At 42.4% G+C, this 19839-nt stretch overlaps 1 protein-coding gene across 1 annotated transcript in view; it reads left to right on the forward strand.

The window, feature by feature from the left end:
* The window catches only part of LOC144785986 (uncharacterized), a 252354-nt gene that overhangs the window by 117978 nt on the left and 114537 nt on the right, over nt 1–19839 (forward strand). Inside the window, exon 7 of the mRNA XM_078664891.1 lies at nt 16405–16566. Coding sequence (XP_078521017.1) covers nt 16405–16566 — 162 coding nt within the window. The remainder of the gene's footprint in view (nt 1–16404; nt 16567–19839) is intronic.

Here is a 19839-nt window from a genome sequence, read left to right on the forward strand (position 1 = left end):
CGGAAGCAACGCCTGCGCTCCACCCTCTCTGCAGCTATCGATCAGAACCCCGATTGGGTCAGCGAATTCCCCAGCAAAGTGCTCCGCCAGCACTTAAGGTTCAGTAAAACCTTCAGAGTCTATGGTCAAATTTCGGACAGAGAGCTCCGCAGCACCTCTGTATCAAGTCACCTATTGAGTGCCGTGGGTCAGTGACAGGTCAGCTATTCAGACAAGTCGGACAATTTCTCTAGCTAAACCTAGGCTAGATATACTGTTTTGGGACAGGGTACCACCCCCCAAATGTTGCAAAGTATCAGAATCCCCAATTTGGATTGGTCCTAAGGTAGGATTTGGTTAACACACCAATCAGAACAGACTATTCTAAGGCCTACTTTGCATCCTAAGGTGCCGCCTAGCAAGATTTTGGGTTCCCACGAGAAGTCGCAGGGAATACAATGGAAAGATATACAATGTATTCAAATAGGGTACAAGTTAGGCTTTCTCGCTGGGTGAAGGTGCATCTTCCCATGCAGGCTCTGGCATCAACCTTCTTTGGCTTGGTTTCAATGCCACCGCACCATCGACTGATTCGGCGCAGTAGTGCCCTCCAAGATGGACTCCCTAGCCCCATCACCCCTCAGTGCCGAGGATACATGAAAAGTAAGCGAAAACAAATTAGTACATGGAAATAAACGAAGGCATTATATGTCATATTTTCTTACTTCACGTTTATCATCATAAAAATATACTATGCAATTTAAATATTAGTGCAATATATAACGACACGAGAGCAACAGCACAAGCTACAACACGTTAATACAGGGAAATGCCATCTTGTGGCTATCACGCATGCGCACCCTTTCCCTCCAAAACTCTCTCTACGCAAAGTCACGTGAGTGTGACTGACGCATGCGCAGAAGAGGAAAGTCAAGCAGCGGCCATTTTAGGGACAAGAATTAATCGTATTAGTAAAACACATAGGCAAGCATCTCTATGATACCCATGCACATTCAAAATACATAAAATTAGTAAAACAAACAATTGAAGTTACGAGATTATAATAGATTTTCGAGGTTCTTGACTCGAGCAAGTCGCGATGCGAAATCTTGCTCTATCAATCCCCTCTTTGATGATATTTACTATCATCACAAAAAAATTGAACCAGATGCCAACTTTCTTTCACACCTTGTACATTTCTATCTCTTCCAACAGGCGATTCAGTTTCTCTTTCTCATTTTTGGTAGGGTGAGAATTTTTCACCTTTTTATAAATCTGATTATTCATTTCTTCCAATTCAAGCTCATCCGCACTCCGTTTCACTCCTCTCGCATTCACTTGGTATTTCTTTGTGTGTTTGCGACATTTGCAACAGACGAATATGAGAAATAGGATAAGACCTATCACTCCAATTGGCATCAGTACCTTAAGTAGTAAGCCTTTACCTAAACTAGCAAACCAATGTCCTACATTGGAGAGACCATCAACCAGTCTCTTCCAAGCACTGTCAACCTCGAGTGGTTTGAGTTCCTTTTCCAAATTAGTAATGTTCTTTACATATCTTTTGAGCTGTAAGCTTTTGTCCGGAATGTAAGTGCAACAATGTTGCGCCTTCAGCATCCGGCAGACTCCGCCCTCTTTTGCTAATAAGGTGTCAAGAGCAAGTCTGTTCTGCAAAACCATTGATCTGATCGCAACCATTTCAGTATTGACCAGCAGGAATCCATGAGCTGTGTCAGTAGACAACACATCCACTATTGTGGACAATTTGCAAATTCTGTGAGTGTTCAGAACCACTCCCACTCCAGGTATCAGTGCACTAAAAATACTACCCATTATTTCACCTACGCTTTCTCTTTTGCTACGCACTAAGCCATTAGTGTTTTCACTGCTTCCAGCAATTTCATTCACATGGTATATTCTCGGGAAAACAATGCCAAAATAGCAGCTTCCATACCAGTGATCCGGCAATTTGAAATAAGCCTTGTCTCCACATATATAATAAATTCCAGGAAACACAGGCTCTGACCCATTTTTGAATCCCCAACCTCCAATTACCTTGTAATTGTGCTCACATTGACTGGAACCAATGAAAATGTTATTATAATAACTAGTCTTCTCGCGATGAAGACAGAGTTTCCCTTTCTTCTCGAAATCCAGCAACAAAGCAGGCCCTGCCCCGCCATTTGAGGTGCTTTCCATGTTCTCAGCCCATTTAGGTGTTTTCTGCCTTTTGTCATTTGCCTTTCTTTGGAAACTCTCCCTTCTCTTCTCTGCCATGTTCAAAAATATCTTTTCTTGTTCATGTAATGAACAGGTCAAGTTGTCTCTGTGTGCTTCATTTAAATCTATAGTACCTATAGTCAGAAAGTATTCTCCCATATAGCGTGTAACGTCACTTCTAGTATGTACAGGATTCAGATTTCCACGTATAGGAAGTTCAGAAAAGATCACGTCATTGTTAGAGTAATAGTACTGTAACGGTCCTCTTTTGTAAAATAAGCTTGCTAAAATACTACAGGAGATTCCATATGTCAGAGGTAGATGATGATATGTCACGCCTTCAGCCACAGAAGTAGGTAGCTTCATGCAGACATAGCAATCTTCTATTTCCATAGTTTCTACATAATGCACTAACAGGTTTGCGAAAACATTTAAATGAGTCTGGTTTCTGACTCCGTGGTAATGTAGTCCTTCCTCATCTGATGCTTCTAAGTCTCGTTTTGTCTGTCTGAGTGCTTTTTCACGTCTTTCTACACTTCGTGTTGTCAGTTCTTCAGTGTCAGTAGTCTGGGTAGGGTCAATATTAGTATTTTTGCTTACCATAAAAGGAATGAAAACTGTTAATCCTATCCAAATTAATATTACTATAACTATATGTAGTATTCTGGTATCCTATTAATGTATTGCATAGTATCTCCTTCTCTACCCCAGCTTGTGGAATGTTCCAGCGATGATGTATTGTAGAATGTTGGGACTCTGTGGGGCTGGAGATGACAGTTAGCATTGGGCTGAGCATCATGTCAGATGTTCCTGGTGGGGCCTTATTACCATCTTAACTGCTTAATTATAAATAAACAACTTTAAATCATCATCAGCGTGGACTTCTTCACTACAAAATTTATGGCGACGAGGACTAGAAGAAACTACGCGAAAATTCAAGGTACAAGTGACTTAAGTAACCTCTACATTACTGCTTAATTATAAATAAACAACTTTAAATCATCATCAGCGTGGACTTCTTCACTACACTATACTACATATACACACCTTGCAGCATGTTTTGTAACAACTGCGGCTAGGTCTACCACTCACGTTTGAATCAGACATTTTGGCTCAGAAGGAAATTTCAACCCCTCTTTGTGGCTTTGCCCAGGTATTTTTATGCTGAGCAATTTCACGGCGGTTCTTCCTCTTCCTCTGCAGAGTAATCAGTAATCTGTTCTCCGTCGCTTTCGTCAGTAATATCAAGATCCTCAAAGTTTTCCAAGATTAAGTAGGTCCACTCCGGATCCTTGTATTTTTCGTTTTGTCTTTTTATTCGCTCACTCCTTCTCTTAGAGCTATCTTCAGGTATTTCTGCAATTCGGGGACTTCTTCTTATGTCTGCAAGCTTCTCTTGGACTGTTTTTATCCTTAATTTTAGTCTCTTAATATACCTTGGCTCAATGTGCTTCTTTTTCTTGAGTCTTTTAGCTGGCACTGTTATTTGGCTTTCTTCTAATGTCCTTTTATTTTCACTTGTTTGTGGCACTTCGATTTCTGCCTTCTCCCTTTCTGTCTGACTAGTCCCAGGTCTTGTATCTATTTCTTCTGCCTGACTAAGCTGGCCTTGTTCAGGTATATTTTGCGTTTCGCTTTCAAATGTCTCTGTTTCTATGTCCTGAACATGTTCTCCTAGTTCTGCCTGATCCTGCTCGAGCACTTCGATCCCTTGATTTTCTTCTGCTTGAACTATTACACTATGTCTAGTCTGTCCCTTTTCGATATCAGGAGTCAGTGGAGGAGTATCGATCACTTGTTCTGTCCCTGTCTGACCTTCTTCTTCGTCCTCAGATTTGATGTGAATCTCAATGATCTGAGGGTCTTCGCCTGTGCCTTGCTCGACCTCTCTATTCCACTCTCTGTCTTCTCTTATTCGCTCTCTTGTTCTGAGTGGGTCCCCAGGAAGGTCGATTATGGGTATCCAATCTTCTGGCCAAATCCTCTGCAGCTCGTCATCAGCTACTTTCGGACCAACATCTGTGCGATCCTCAGCAGTACTAGTGCTTGGCCATACGTCATCGGCTACCTCTGGACCAACGCTTACAGGACCCTCAACGGGACTGGTGCTCGGCCGTCTGTTATCAGCTACTTCAGGACCAACGTCTGTAGACCCCTCAGCTGAACAACCTTCGGCTCCAGGTTCCTCGTCGGGTATCACCTTCTGGGTATGGCTGGCATGGATCCACTTGGGCACGCCTGCACACTTCACAGCGGTCGTTGTTACCAGGATTACTTGGCGCTTTTTTCCCCACCTTGGCTCAAGGCAACTTGAACGAGTATGCTTCTTTATCTTAACCCAGTCACCAGGAACCAATTTGTGAACTGGGGTTGTCGGGTTGGCGACGGCGTCTGCCCCAATCTGGCGAGAGATAGAACGCACTTGGTCACCCAGTTGCTTGCAGTATTCAAGTACCAAATCATCAGAAATGCTTAACAGTTTGTATCCTGGTACCCACGCTTGTCTCATCACTCTTCCCATCAATATCTCATGGGGGCTCAGGCCTGTTCTTCGATCTGGAATGCTTCTGAGTCCCATCAGAACAAGAGGCAAGGCATTTATCCAGTTCAAGCCAGTAGAATCACACATTTTTGCCAATCTATTTTTTATAGTGCCATTTATTTGTTCTACCACTCCAGAAGCCTCTGGATGATATGCACAGTGCAGCTTTTGTGTGATCCCGAATGCTTTGCAAAGCTGGGCCAAAATTTAATTCTGAAAATGTCCGCCTCTATCTGAGTCAATAAAGACTGGAACCCCGAATCTAGGTATCAATTCTTTTAGTAGGAGCTTAGCTACTGTTATGGCGTCATTCTGTGTGGCAGGGTAAGCTTCCACCCACTTTGAAAATAGGCAGACAATGACAAGGACATATCTTTTTCCCTCACAACGAGGCATGGTAATGAAATCAATTTGTATTCTCACAAAGGGACCCCCTGATCTCCCAATTTTCATCAGTTCAACTACCGTTCTTTTGCCAGCGTTGAACTGCTGACAGGTCAAGCACCTCTGGCAGAGAGATTCTGCTACCTTCCTGAATTTCTTGTTGTACCAAGTCTGTTGAAATACCAGAACCATGGCGTCCCTCCCAATGTGTGATCCCTCATGTATCAATCGAGCCATTGGGGCAAGCAGGTGTCTGGGTAACACAGGCATACCATTTGGGCCCACTGAGGAAAATGATATTTTGCCTGACCAATATGTCCCCTGCGTGTACCCTATGTTTCATGTATGTGCATGTCATCCATGCATTTTCCCGTAGTGGCCTGAATCACAAGGCCTCTGCATTTGCGTCCTGCATTAGGATGCCAGTCATCAAGTCTCCCATGTAAGAAACATTAAGTTAGCATTTAAGGCCCATGTATTTGCATTGTGCACTTTTAAATAAATCACGACAAACCCATTTTGTGGTTCAGCCTGAGCCTGTTTCTGAATCAAGCTCAGACACTCTGAGAGCTACAGTTACGTATCCCTGACCTCGCATATTTCTGGCTCAGCTGAAAGAAGCCCAGCAAGGGGTGCCAAGACAGTGTTTTGCAAAATAGTTATCTGCTTGTTCTACAGAATCACATTCCTGCCCAGTGAAGAAGGTAAACAGAACCCGTCTGCAAAGATAGGGCCTAGCCTTTCTGTCTCCGTTTAAGTAAATTACAGAAGTTGCATCCGTAGAAGGCCCACAGCCCCATGCAATGAACGAAGAAATATATGCCCTCTCTGGCTCTTAGTGATGAGCGACCTTTGCTTCAGATAAAACATCCCCGGACTCAAGATATCAGATAATACTAGTCGTGCTGGTCGCCCTGACACTGAAGGCCTCTCTACTAGACTGAATGTCAGCTCCCCCCAGTCACACGTCAGTTGCACGTCATGATCAAGTTGCACGCACAAGTAGGGCAAAGTTCCAGCCTGCCATGCAACCCCCTCCATGTATCCACCCACCTATGACTCACCTATGACTCATCAAGTGCACACCCTCATGCACGCCCACATGCTCTTATCTCTCTTTCTCTTGCTCTGCCTCGAGTGCTCCTATGTACAAAATTGCACGTATAAATATGTAATCAGAAAATAATGTTTTAGAAGACCCTTCCTGAACCTTAGAGGTGATGGAACAGATTCTCCCTTAACTCGAGTTATTGGAATAAAGCCCTTTCACTCGGATACCACGGACTCTGCCTCTCATTTACTGCATGATGCATTGTTTATGTCTAGAAATTATGACAGGGTAATATTTTATTTACCACACCACAATGACACCATCCTCACGTCTCGGTTTACAACCTTGTTCTTTCCATTTCTCTTTCTCTTCCCAGGGCGTCACATGCTGCCATTCTCTCACTTCATCCCATGTAGGCACTTCTTCAAACATTCTAAGTTGGCAGCTGTTTCCAACCCCACCCCGCCTGGGATTTATTCTCATTTGTTCCATAGCACATTGTTTTGTCACCCGATCAGCAAAATCATTTCCCAAAGATACAGGGTCAAGGCCCTTTTTATGAGCAACACATTTGACCACTGCCAATTCTTTTGGTAATTGGATTGCCTCTAAAAGGTCTTGGACAACTTTTCCATTCCGAATGGGGGTACCTGAAGAAGTCAGGAATTCTCTTTGTAGCCTTAATTGGCCAAAGTCATGCACAACCCCGTAACAGTACTGACTATCAGTATACACTGTTACTTTTTTGTCTTTTCCCAATTTGCAAGCTCTTATCAGGGCGATCAATTCGGCTACTTGTGCAGACTTTACTCCAAATAGATAAGATGCTTCTTCAATTTTGTTTAACGTGACCACAGCATATGCAGCACTTAGGCCTCCAAGTTCATGCCTCAGGCATGAACCATCCACGAACCATTCCTCATCATGTACAGGCAAAGGAGTTTCTTTAATGTCTGGGCGAGGTTTAGTACTGAAGTCTGTCAGGTCGATGCAGTCATGCTCATTATCTCCCTTATCTTCCATTACCATTGAGTCAGGGAGTAGAGTGGCAGGGTTTAAAATGTTACATCGGGTAATAACTATATTTGCAGCACCCATGAGAATCCTCTCATATTTGGTCAGCCGACTAGGGGTGAGATACTGAGTTTTTGTACGAGTCAATAGGATCACAACTGCATGTGGAACATATACAGTTACAGGATGTCCCATAATAATAGACTCACTTTGTTCTAAACTGGTGCAAGTTGCAGCTACTGCTTTTAGACATCCAGGTAGTCCAGCAGCCACTGGATCCAAAGTGGCAGAAAAATATGCCACAGGCCTTCTGGTCAAACCATGCTCCTGAGTCAGGACTGACAATGCACAATTGTCACGAGTGTCACAGAATAAGCCAAACTCCTTGGAGTAGTCAGGCATTCCCAGAGCAGGGGCTGTACACAGGCAATTTCGCAACTGTGTGAAAGCTGTTAAGCTCTCGTCATTCCATTCAACTGGGTCCTTTGCTCCTTTCTTTGTCATTTGTATCAAAGGCTTTGCAAGGACTGCGAATCCCACAATCCATTGCCTGCAATAACCTACAACTCCGAGGAACATTCTGATTTCTTTCTGAGTACGGGGTAACTGCATATTCTGAATTATTCTGACTCTCTCTGAGGTGACTTTTCTGATACCTTTTTCTATCTGGTGTCCCAGATATTTCACTGATTTTGAACAGAACTGTAATTTCTCAGGGGCCACTTTATGTCCCTTTTCACTCAGATGATTCAGTAGGGCAATGGTGTCAACCACGCAATCCCTATGGCTTTTAGACGCCACCAATAGGTCGTCAATGTACTGTACCAAAACAGATTTTCCAGGTAAGACTAAAGTTTCAAGGCATTTTTTCAAGATCTGATTAAAGATAGAGGGGCTTTCTGTGTACCCCTGGGGGACCCTGTTCCAGACATACACATTACTGTTGAAAGCAAATGAGAAAAGAAATTTGCTATCTGGATGCAATGGGATCGAAAAGAAAGCATGACATAGGTCTATCACAGTGAACCATTCAGCATCCCAGGGGATCTGATACAGAATCACTGCTGGGTTCGGGACAATAGGGCAGCAAGGGACCACTATCTTGTTTACCTTTCTCAGGTCCTGCACTACTCTGTACTTGCCATTAGGCTTTTTGATGCCCTTAATGGGTGAGTTGCACGGGCTACTCATTACTTCCTGTATGATGTTTGCTTCTAGCAATTTCTGTATTTCAATGGCAACACCTGCTCTCACTTCTGCACTCATTCTGTAAGGCTTGGTATTGGGGTATACTGCATTTTCCCTCATGGCTATTTGTATGGGGTCTATGTTTTTCATTAATCCCACATCCTTTCCTGTAAAGTCCCACACTTCTTGTTTCACTGTCTGCTGGAGTTCTTCAGGTAAGTCCTGTATAGTCATTCGTTTTATTTCTGAGTCAGGTCTAATTAACATTAGCTTATAAATACCATCCTCATCTGGGGTTTGAATTTCGACGCCCTTTGGTGTGCAAAAGATGGTACAATTCATTTTGCACAGCAAATCACGTCCCAGTAAATTTACCGGACTGGTATCGCAGACAACAAATCTGTGCATTTGTTTAAAGTTTCCAATTGAGATCTCCATGGGCTCGGTAACAGGTGTACTAATTAATTGATTAGATACTCCTACTACTTGGATTGCTTCTCCCGAGAGGGGTAGGTTTGGAACGTCCACTGTTCTCACAGTAGAACGAGTAGCACCAGTGTCCAATAGAAAGGTGACATCATTTCCATCAACCTTTCCTTCAATATATGGCCCTGACTGGTCTACCGGCAAAGAGGCGCCAAGTACGCACTCCTCGTCCTCCCCTCTCAGGCCCCGTCAGTATTGGTCATCACAGAAAAAGGTGTCGTTCAACAAATACTGCGAAGTTGCTGTATTTCTATCCTCATTGCCTCCCCAGATTTCTACATCATCACCCTGTGGTGACTTCCCTTTAAAAATAGGTTTTGGCGCTCGGGGCACTTGAATCGTTTTTACCTGCTGCTGGGTCTTTCTTTGTTTTTCATTCTGCGTCTGTGGAATTAAATCAGGTGTTTGGGCATTATCAGACTGCAAATAGGGACACTCGTCTCTCCAATGTCCAATTTCTCCGCACTGATGGCAGGGAAATTTCTTTTTCGCTTCCTCTCTACTCATTTTAGCTCGGGGCTTTCCTCCACCCCCACCCCCAGGGCCTTGGTTCTGAGTAGTTTTGTTTAACTTACTCAATTGCTTTTCCTGCTGTTCTGCGAGCTTTACTTGAGCCCACATCACCTTCTCCTTCAGGGCTTTTTTCTTTTCTGCCATTTCGTCCTCACAGTACTTTGCGTACCGTAGGACCTCATCCATCTTTTTGGTATGCCAACAGATTTTATTATCCTTTATCCACTGACAAATTTCTGGTCTTAAACCGTTTACAAACCTGTAAATGAAGTGGGTCATGTCCTTCATCTCGATGTTATCTATACCACTGTATGTTTTAAATACCTGCAACAGCCTTTCATAAAAGGAATGCACAGTCTCGTCCCTTTCCTGCGTGGTTCTATCTATCTTGGTCCAATCAGTTTCCTTTGCAGGTACTTTTATTTTCAAATGTTGAATTACTTGTTCATACTTCCTCATCACTTCCTTCGATGGTTCCCCTGTTTTGTCATCTCTCGGGTATTCCTCACTAGGCCAGGCTATGGCTATTTTACACTCAGTCCACAGATCTACAGGGACCACTATGTCGAAGAACCCATCCAGGTCTTTCCATAGGCATTTCTGCACTTTTACGAATCTTTCTACCTGCCGGTACCAATCGACTGGCTTTTCTCGTAATTTTGGGAAGTCATTGGTAAAGGACACAATATCCTGCCGGGACCATGGAACGTGTACATACTTTCCACCTGGCACTTCGCGCATAGGGCATAACTGTTCTGGTTTGTCTGCTTCCTTTAGGACAAATTCGGGAGTTACCTGCTTAGACCTGGCCTCATCCTTTTTCCTAGCCCATCTGGCTTTCCATTTTTCTACTTCTCCCCATTTCTGTAATACTGTCAATAGTTCCTTGACCTGTGCCTTTTTCCCTGATATATTCAGGTTTTCCAAATCTTTGTCTGAAAATTCTGCTCGGTATGGTTTCTGCAAGGGTTTCGATTTTGAAATGTCTATTCCCATACTAGCAGCAGTATCTGTCAATTTTTCATGAAGTACTCGGACATTGCGGGTAAGACTTTTGCACATAAACAACAGCTCTTCTTCAGAGTCGGTATTTAATCTGTCTAATCCTACGTTTCCTGCCATTAATTCTTCTATTTCTACTCTCAGTTTGTAGAGGTCTAAATGTTTCGTTTGCGAAGTTTGTTTCTCTAATTCTTGACTCCCTCCTTCACAAGGTAGCGGAAACTTTCTTTCTTTCTAAAAGTGCTTAGTGCTTGGTTATTTAACAACGAATACACATTCGCCACTGTGCTCAAGTGTCTAGACAGGAAAGAAATTAGTTTCGCTGCAAGTAAACTACTTCCATTTACTTTTCACACTCTACGAGTAGATCTCTTCTGCCTACCCTTCACACTAGCATTGGGGCACCTGCTACTTCCCTAGACTCATCCACCTTTCCGGGATATATCCAAGTCTAAAGTTTCACCAGCGAGCCCTTTTGCTTTCACTCAAGCTCCGATGAACCTGCTACTCTTCCGGTGTGACCCTCACTAGGTTATGCCACAGTAGGAATTTTGCCAATGAACCTCGTTACTAACATTTATTCAATCATACATTCAGAAAACCCTAGTTAGTGCTTCCAGTTCTGCCTAACCTGCACCAACTTTCCTTAGAGCAAATGACCTCAAAGCAAGTGGATTCTATTCACCACTCGCTATTCAATTCCCCGGGGATTTCCGACAACATAGAAAGCGTTTTACATACGAATGGATTAGTACATATAACAGTATAATAACAAAAATAACAAAATTAAAACATTTCATAATTTTTCAAAGTAAACAATTTTTCAAGTGAGTGATCAATTCTCTTGAAGCGTCTACTCTTATAGCAGCATCCAACTTAGCTAGACTAACTAGTCCTACCTAACCTTTAGCTATTCCCTAACCATCCTCGATGCTACCAGAAAATTACTGCTAGAGATCGCGGGTCACCCAACCAATAATTTCGCCACTTCTGGCTTCGGGCCCATATACTTTACTTTATCATACACATTGATCAGATGACCACGCAATCCACTACCAATAATTGTGAATTCCCTTTCGATGACTTCCAGTGTACCCAACTTACCATCCACCGTTATGGGTACCTATGACCACGATGGGTCAGGGAGCTAGCTGTAAAAGGAAAGGCAGCAAAATACAAACCCAACTTTTTATACTTTATTTCATGAAATGACCACGGACAACTGAGAAGTTTTAAAAGTTTATCTTAAATTTCAGATTCTGCAATCATACAGTTTATAGTAATGAGGCAATCTATAATCAGAATAACGAAGAGCACATAACCATATAGGAAGAGTATACAGGTAACCATCTAACCCTATAATGAGGGAATTCAGAAAATAACGGAAATGAAACTCGAGAGAGGGTACTAATGCTAGGAATTTTATGCACGTTTTAGGATTTTATCATTAGGTCATATTTCGAGAGAAAAGACACTAGGGAAACCTATACTTCTATGGAAGGGTAGAAAATTGCAACACGCTATAATTCTAACGTTATTACTTCGATTCAGTATTTTTAAGAGAAATTTGTAAACATATTTAATTCATAAATGGTATGGAAAGATTCATACTAAAAGGCAGGGGAACAATAGGAACATACTATGAAATGCAAACTGTAAATGACTTCAATGAGATGCAATGATTTGCAGAGAAAAACATGGAAAATTAACATATGCAAAGGGTATGTCTTTAATGAAGCAAAGACAGAAAAATAGAAAGGTGCAGTTTTAAGAACTCAGAGCGATATTTACCTAGACTAGTGTGAAAACCAACCCTGGCCACGGGTCAGTTAAGGACAGGAAAACCCTCAAGGAAGGATAACCCTCAGTGGGACAGCAGGTGCAGAATGGACACCCCAGGACAGGACAGGAAACCCAGATTCGGATCAGGACAGGACCACCAGGACACGACCAGCACCCGCAGTTCGGAAGCAACGCCTGCGCTCCACCCTCTCTGCAGCTATCGATCAGAACCCCGATTGGGTCAGCGAATTCCCCAGCAAAGTGCTCCGCCAGCACTTAAGGTTCAGTAAAACCTTCAGAGTCTATGGTCAAATTTCGGACAGAGAGCTCCGCAGCACCTCTGTATCAAGTCACCTATTGAGTGCGTTGGGTCAGTGACAGGTCAGCTATTCAGACAAGTCGGACAATTTCTCTAGCTAAACCTAGGCTAGATATACTGTTTTGGGACAGGGTACCACCCCCCAAATGTTGCAAAGTATCAGAATCCCCAATTTGGATTGGTCCTAAGGTAGGATTTGGTTAACACACCAATCAGAACAGACTATTCTAAGGCCTACTTTGCATCCTAAGGTGCCGCCTAGCAAGATTTTGGGTTCCCACGAGAAGTCGCAGGGAATACAATGGAAAGATATACAATGTATTCAAATAGGGTACAAGTTAGGCTTTCTCGCTGGGTGAAGGTGCATCTTCCAATGCAGGCTCTGGCATCAACCTTCTTTGGCTTGGTTTCAATGCCACCGCACCATCGACTGATTCGGCGCAGTAGTGCCCTCCAAGATGGACTCCCTAGCCCCATCACCCCTCAGTGCCGAGGATACATGAAAAGTAAGCGAAAACAAATTAGTACATGGAAATAAACGAAGGCATTATATGTCATATTTTCGTACTTCACGTTTATCATCATAAAAATATACTATGCAATTTAAATATTAGTGCAATATATAACGACACGAGAGCAACAGCACAAGCTTCAACACGTTAATACAGGAAAATGCCATCTTGTGGCTATTACGCATGCGCACCCTTTCCCTCCAAAACTCTCTCTACGCAAAGTCACGTGAGTGTGACTGACGCATGCGCAGAAGAGGAAAGTCAAGCAGCGGCCATTTTAGGGACAAGAATTAATCGTATTAGTAAAACACATAGGCAAGCATCTCTATGATACCCATGCACATTCAAAATACATAAAATTAGTAAAACAAACAATTGAAGTTACAAGATTATAATAGATTTTCGAGGTTCTTGACTCGAGCAAGTCGCGATGCGAAATCTTGCTCTATCATTGTCCCTAGGAAGATGAATCAATCCTCTCAGTAGATCACTGTAGTCTTTCATTTTATTTTTCCCTTTCAGATACCTCGGGGCATCTGATCTGTTGTGCACAATGTTGTTCAAAAAAGCAGGTAGTCTGTACTTTCCATATTTTTATGCTGTCTTGCTGCCCAATGATCCTTTTAGGTTCCTTGCCATTTTATAGTCCTTTCTTTATGCCCTTGGTTCCGCAGAGGGAGGGCAAGCATTTCCCACTGTATACGAATCATATAGTAGATACTGAAGACATCTTCGCTTGTGCACATGCGTTTGTGTAGTTGAAGCACCAATTCTTTCCATCTTGGTCAGCAATATTGTGTTGCTCATCCTCCCAGATTAGGCCAACCTTTGTTACTTTCTGGAAGTATGGTGATGTTTAGGTGGGGAACGTAGGTAGCAAATAGTATGTCCTTCCCTCTTCTCAGCATATTTTCTTCTTGTGCTATCTTCCATGTTCTTTGCAAGTTAGGCTTCCACTTGTTCTTTGGGTGGCATCTGAATTCCACAGCATTGCAGTCTCCCACTAAGATTGAGGCAGAGTGAGGCTGAGTTCACACCTCTATGGATCTGAGATGGGTGGAGCCATCTTCCAGACTGGGATGGAGAGGCCCGGTTGTGGGAATGTCTTTCTCAACCCTCTATCTTATCTATTCAGCTGCCTCTCTTATGTATGAATCGCATGGTACTAGATAGGAGCTGGGGGCTGATGCTAGCTATCTCCTTTAAAGGTGAGCCAGGACTAGCACAGGCTCTACTTGGAGTCATTTGGGTATTTGTGGTGAGGGTTGTTGCAGGCCAATGTCAGGTGGGCAGCAACAACTTCAAAACCAGAAGACAGGATGAGCATCAGATCCTATTCTCAACTGGCAGATGCATATCATACCAGATATAATAGCTCACAACATGCTTATGCCCTGTGTGTTACACCTGGGTTTGCAGAGGTTACTATCTTAATAGCCTCATTTGAAAAATGTTCATCGATGGGGAGACGCTTGGTAAGGGTACGATGTTGTTCTAGGTAGTTTGCGTTTAAAAGGTGAATCAATATGCCTCAAAATGGTAATTATTGAAAGATTGGGGGAGTAACAGAGCTTGGGTTTAATATTTAAGTATTGAATATGGCTTACTTAAGAAGGGCTGTCAGAGCCTGGACATTCGGTTGAAGTGTCGTTAGATGATTTTTACTGGTGTGAAATCTGGGGGCTGTAGGCATATATAGGGTTTCTGCTTTTCAGTTAAAACCAATAAAAACACCAAAGAGAGTATTTTCTTTTCAGTAGAAATTGGAAAACGCTGGATTTTCCTGCATTTCTACTGCTTTGGTACCCTCTGGTGTCAAAGCAGTACAAGTGCAAACACTACCTCTGAGCACTGTTCTGTGAGTGATACTCACCCTATGACCAACTTTGGCCATAGAAAGCCACTAATATGTCTTTGTGACCATCTACTAGGTCCCAAGACTTAGGCCAACTTCAATTTTGGGAACATGGCTTTTCTCTTATGACTTCAGCTTGCGGTGTATTGCTCTGTAGCAGCCAGTAGGTTCTCAGCTGAGTGTGGTGAGTCCAGGGTAAGCAGCACTACCATGTTGCCATCCATTTGCTTTCTGAAAGCTCAGGCATCAGGATTGTGGCAAAGCTCACTGTGCATGCAGATACCGGTTGAATTAGTTTTTTCATAAAGGTACAGCACCTAGTATTCTTGTGCTTAGTTTTACATCACAATGGTCTAAAACCATGCTTATAGGAGCCACATCCACCCTTTCCAAAGGACCAGTGGTTGTCATTAACATTTTTAGTGCACATGCACCCAGAAGGGGTCCATGTGATTGTTTGCTAAAACTCTCCTGCATACATTGCATATATCAAGCCAGAAAATCTAAGAGTTATTCTTTATGCTGTGCAAAGCACACTGAAAAACATATAACCAAATCTTAATGAGATACAGATATATCTGTGTATTCACATCCTTTCTTTGAGGTGAGACTGGACTTATGAAAATTAAAGTGTCAAGGAGGAGAGAAAATAATGAAACTTTATTTGAAAGAGGAAATTCAAGGAGAGGGTACAATGAAAAGACGTATGGAGTAAGAGAGCATTGGTGTTCGAATTGACTATAGGAATGAACAGGAGAAGAAAAGAAAGAAAAGCAAAACTATTCATTAGCACTGGAAAAAACACAACCCCTGTGACTTTTTACAGGCCATAAAGGAGTACACACTGAAACCCACCCATTTTACCACTTTTGAAAACATTGAAAAACACCACTGGCATTTACAACAAATTTAAACTGAAAACAGGAAAGCGTAAGCATATTTAATGGGGTCATCCAGTGAATGATGTCATATTAGATTTCAAAACCCCAGGTGACATCATCAAATAAAGCAACTTTGTAGAATGTCTGTTGTTGGCGATTGTTACAGGTGTAGGACTAGGTAAAGAGAACTGTTTTTCTCTCTACATTGAATAGCCCATAAAAGGGAGTCACTACACATAATCTCGGTATGGAAATATTGAGGGTTAACTATCAAAACTGATTTATTGATTGATAATTAAGTATAACATTTCTATACCTAACTCCACATATATGCACCTTCACAATTATAATTCTATACTATATATATGTTTGTGTGTGTGTGTATATATATCTTAAAGGTATGTAGATGTGGAGTTTGGAATAGCAAATCTATTCTTCCTCTATAACCACTTATGTTTCGATACCTTGGTCTTCTGTTTTTTTCCACAATTGCAAATGAATCTTATGACAGACATTTTGTGTTCTTAATATGTTTTATAAATATATTGCTCCATTGGGTGTTGATTTCCAACTACCTAGTCCAATAGCCTGATATTTTTAGATCAAGACTAAGAGTTGATCACCATTCACAAACTCAAAGTTGTTTATAGGACATTTCATTTTGTATTTCCAGAGTGCTGTGCATACCTCTTTGGCTGGACCATTCGTGATTCGACTAGAATCCTGTTACGACAATGTGACGGTGCTGCAATTGGATCCCCAGATGTCAGTCCTGATGTTTTCAAGATTCGGAGATACTCAGTTTAACAGATGTTTAGCCAGCTTCCAATCAGAGGTAGGCTTCAATCTCAAAGGAGTTATTGGATGTTTGGGCAGCTAGTAAATGTTTTTAAGGAAAACATGCTGATTTCTATGATGGGGACTCTTGTAGAAGTTTACAGTGTCACTGTGGTTGGTTTTGTGTGAGAATGCTTTTTAGCGACTGAAACTGTTTTAAAGTCTGTGAGGCTCTCAAGATTTGCAAAAGCCTGAGACATGTTCCCATAGAGTGGAGCACTACTGAGGATGTGAGTGAGATTACCGTGCAATGAGTGGGACCGTATCATATTCTGTAAGACTGGTATGTCCAAGACGCTCTCCCTGTGAAGAGACTTGTCGATAATCACTCCAACTCAGAAGTCTGAGGTATGTTAAATAGAAGGAATGTTTGAAAACAGGTTTGTATAAACCCTACAGGATATGGTCTGGCCTGGTGCCACATTTGGGAGTTCAGACAATAGTTGAGTGATACATAAAAAAAATGCTAAGATATCTGATCAGTGTCTGAAAGGTTTAAGATGTGTTTTATAGGAGTTGGTGAAAGAATTTCATAATGTATACATAAATGTATTGTACCAGTTATAGGAGTTAAAGAGCCGAGGACAGCTTTACTCCTTATTCTATCCCATAAATATAAGGAAACATCTCTGAGCATCTATCTCTGGTGTAGTGGACACCTCATTTCATTTCAAATGAAATCTCCATGTTCAGTATGTTAATAGCTGAGTACAATAAGAGAGTTTCAAGTTCAGAGGAAACCCCAAACTGCAAGTAAAGTTCCTAGCCAGAAACCTTTGAGTTTTTATCGACTCAGGGATGAGATTTCTCTTCCTGAGATAGATCAGGAACATGCTTCCCTAAATCCCATGTAACCATCATGGAAGGTCGGTGGTTTTATGATGTCTGGTATGACTCAATATGACAACTGATACACTGAAACTGCTCTATAGTAATACCAGCACAGCTGTTTTCAAGGAAAGGATGGTAAACACAACAGTCAAACTCTCTGGGATTGTCGAGCCACCAAATAGTAAAATCCAATTAGGTTTCCATTACATCCACAATGGATATCAGTGAGGCCAATATACTTATAAATAACTTCAGTGGGAATTAGCTAATGAGTGTCGGTGAAGTGAAACAGATAGGAGCCGCCACAGAACCCTTTTCACAATTTCAAACAGCATGCAGGGGGATGTATGACGTTACAATGCATACATTCACATCGCGGTACATTACATCGCGGTTTTTACAACGCAATTAGTTACAACGACTTGCGTTGGAGGGTGCTGGATTTAGTAGTAGTATAATTTACTATTCCAACTCCAGTCTACATACAGTAGGGAAAATATTGTATAGTAAATTATACTATTCCTTGTCCTATAGCGCAATCCAGCGCAAGTCGTTGTAATGACTTGCGTTGTGAAAACCGTGATTTAATAGCATCGCAATTCTATCCTCGCGTTGTAAACGATGTTTCCCCATGCAGGGGCACATGTTCACTATTGCAAACAAGGATCCATAAAGGCTGTCTCAAAGAGTCCAGAGGAAGGAAAAGAAACTGATGACACAAGACTTCTAAAATACTTAGAAGATTCAGCAAGGTGGATTGTGGCCTAAGTTCATAGCCTGTGAGAAGAAGGTACAATGAAAGTTCCAAATTAGAGATCTGCTAGTTCGCTCACTCGTACACCAGTGATGAAGCTCACCCCTACAGACTGCTCAAACTGCTTCCCCCACCTCCACTCCATCAAATAAGGTGACATAACAACCACTGCAGAGCATTAACATTGCACCATGCACAATATACTAAAATACACTACAAACATGAACATAATAAATGAAAATTGCACACATCAAGTTACAGCCCTCTTTGGGGTCAGCATAGTACAGAAAGACCAGATGATGAAATTACATTTCAAACATCCCCAACACCTCCAGAGACCCCACGGAGAATTGGTCCCTGCCAGCACATCCTATAACTCTTGGTCATGCCACACTTAATCTCCAGGGTACCATTTGAGGAACCTAGAGCCCTTAGAAACACAGTGGCTTACAATAGGCCACACGGAGGGGGGGTCATTGGTGCATCCTCATACACCCACCAAGAATGTTTTTTCCATCTATCGCCCCAAACTTGTTATTCAGCTTACCATGGGCTGTCTAAAGTAGCAAAGTAGAGGTGGGTGGGTGGCAAAGTTACCTGGCGACCACCGTGACACAGCACCTCAGGGACAAAGAGTAGGCCTCCAGGAGGCAACCCACATTTAAAGCCTCTGGTGCCTGCATCGCATACCCCATGATTTTTTTCCAGCCACCACACTCCATGTTTGAGCGTCCTACCGCAAATGGCAAAGGGTTCATGCCATAGTGTGCTCACTTGTGCAGTGCTGATGGGACCCACCATTACAGACTGATCAAACTGCTTTGACCCACCCCCACCATAAAGAAAATGGACTCCACTTCTTGGGTTAGGACTAATCAAATTTACTTTGCATCAAATAAGGTGGCATAATAACCACAGCAGAACATTAGCACTGCACCATGCACAATAGAGCAAAACACACAGCAAACATGACCACTGTAAATTAAAATTGCACATATCCTATTTGTATCCCTTTTTAGGTCAGCATAGTACAGAAAGATCATATGACAAAGTTACAGGTCAATCATCCTTGACACCGCCAGAGACCGCAAAGCGCCTTGGTTCCTGATGGAGGTATTCAGTGACTCTTGGTCATGCCCCACATAACCTCTGGGAGATACCCGAGGTAAAGCTGGAAATGGTGAGCCACCAACAGCCTGACCCCCCTGCAATTTAGTCTTACTCCTGAAAAACTTCTCCTGAAGGAGGCGCCATCTGGGCAACCTAGAGCCTTCAAGAATCACAGTGGCATTATTCATCTTACACTGGGCCACAGGGAGAAGAGGTCAATGGCACATCCGCCCTTCTCCACCAATAATTGTATTTTTCCATCAATCGCCCCAAGCTTGCTTGGAGTGTCTAAGTTCATCATATGTGTGGCAAAGGCTCAAGGAAAGATTAATGTTAGAGACCTGCTCACCATCGGTTTTAATTGGAAATAATGTCTTCTCTTTTAGTGCTGTTCTAAAGAGTACATACACAATATTAGAAAACCAAAACGTGGTTATCTCAATAATAGATAATGTGTCAAATTGACATGCAAATAATTTGAAACAAGTTAGCATGGTTTCGATCTCTTTCCAAACGAGTATCGTGAATGTGGAATCCAGTGCAGATCACAGTCGGGCTGTGTATTTCAAACACGGT

The sequence above is a fragment of the Lissotriton helveticus genome, chromosome 10, assembly GCF_964261635.1.
Source record: "Lissotriton helveticus chromosome 10, aLisHel1.1, whole genome shotgun sequence".
Taxonomy (NCBI): domain Eukaryota; kingdom Metazoa; phylum Chordata; class Amphibia; order Caudata; family Salamandridae; genus Lissotriton; species Lissotriton helveticus.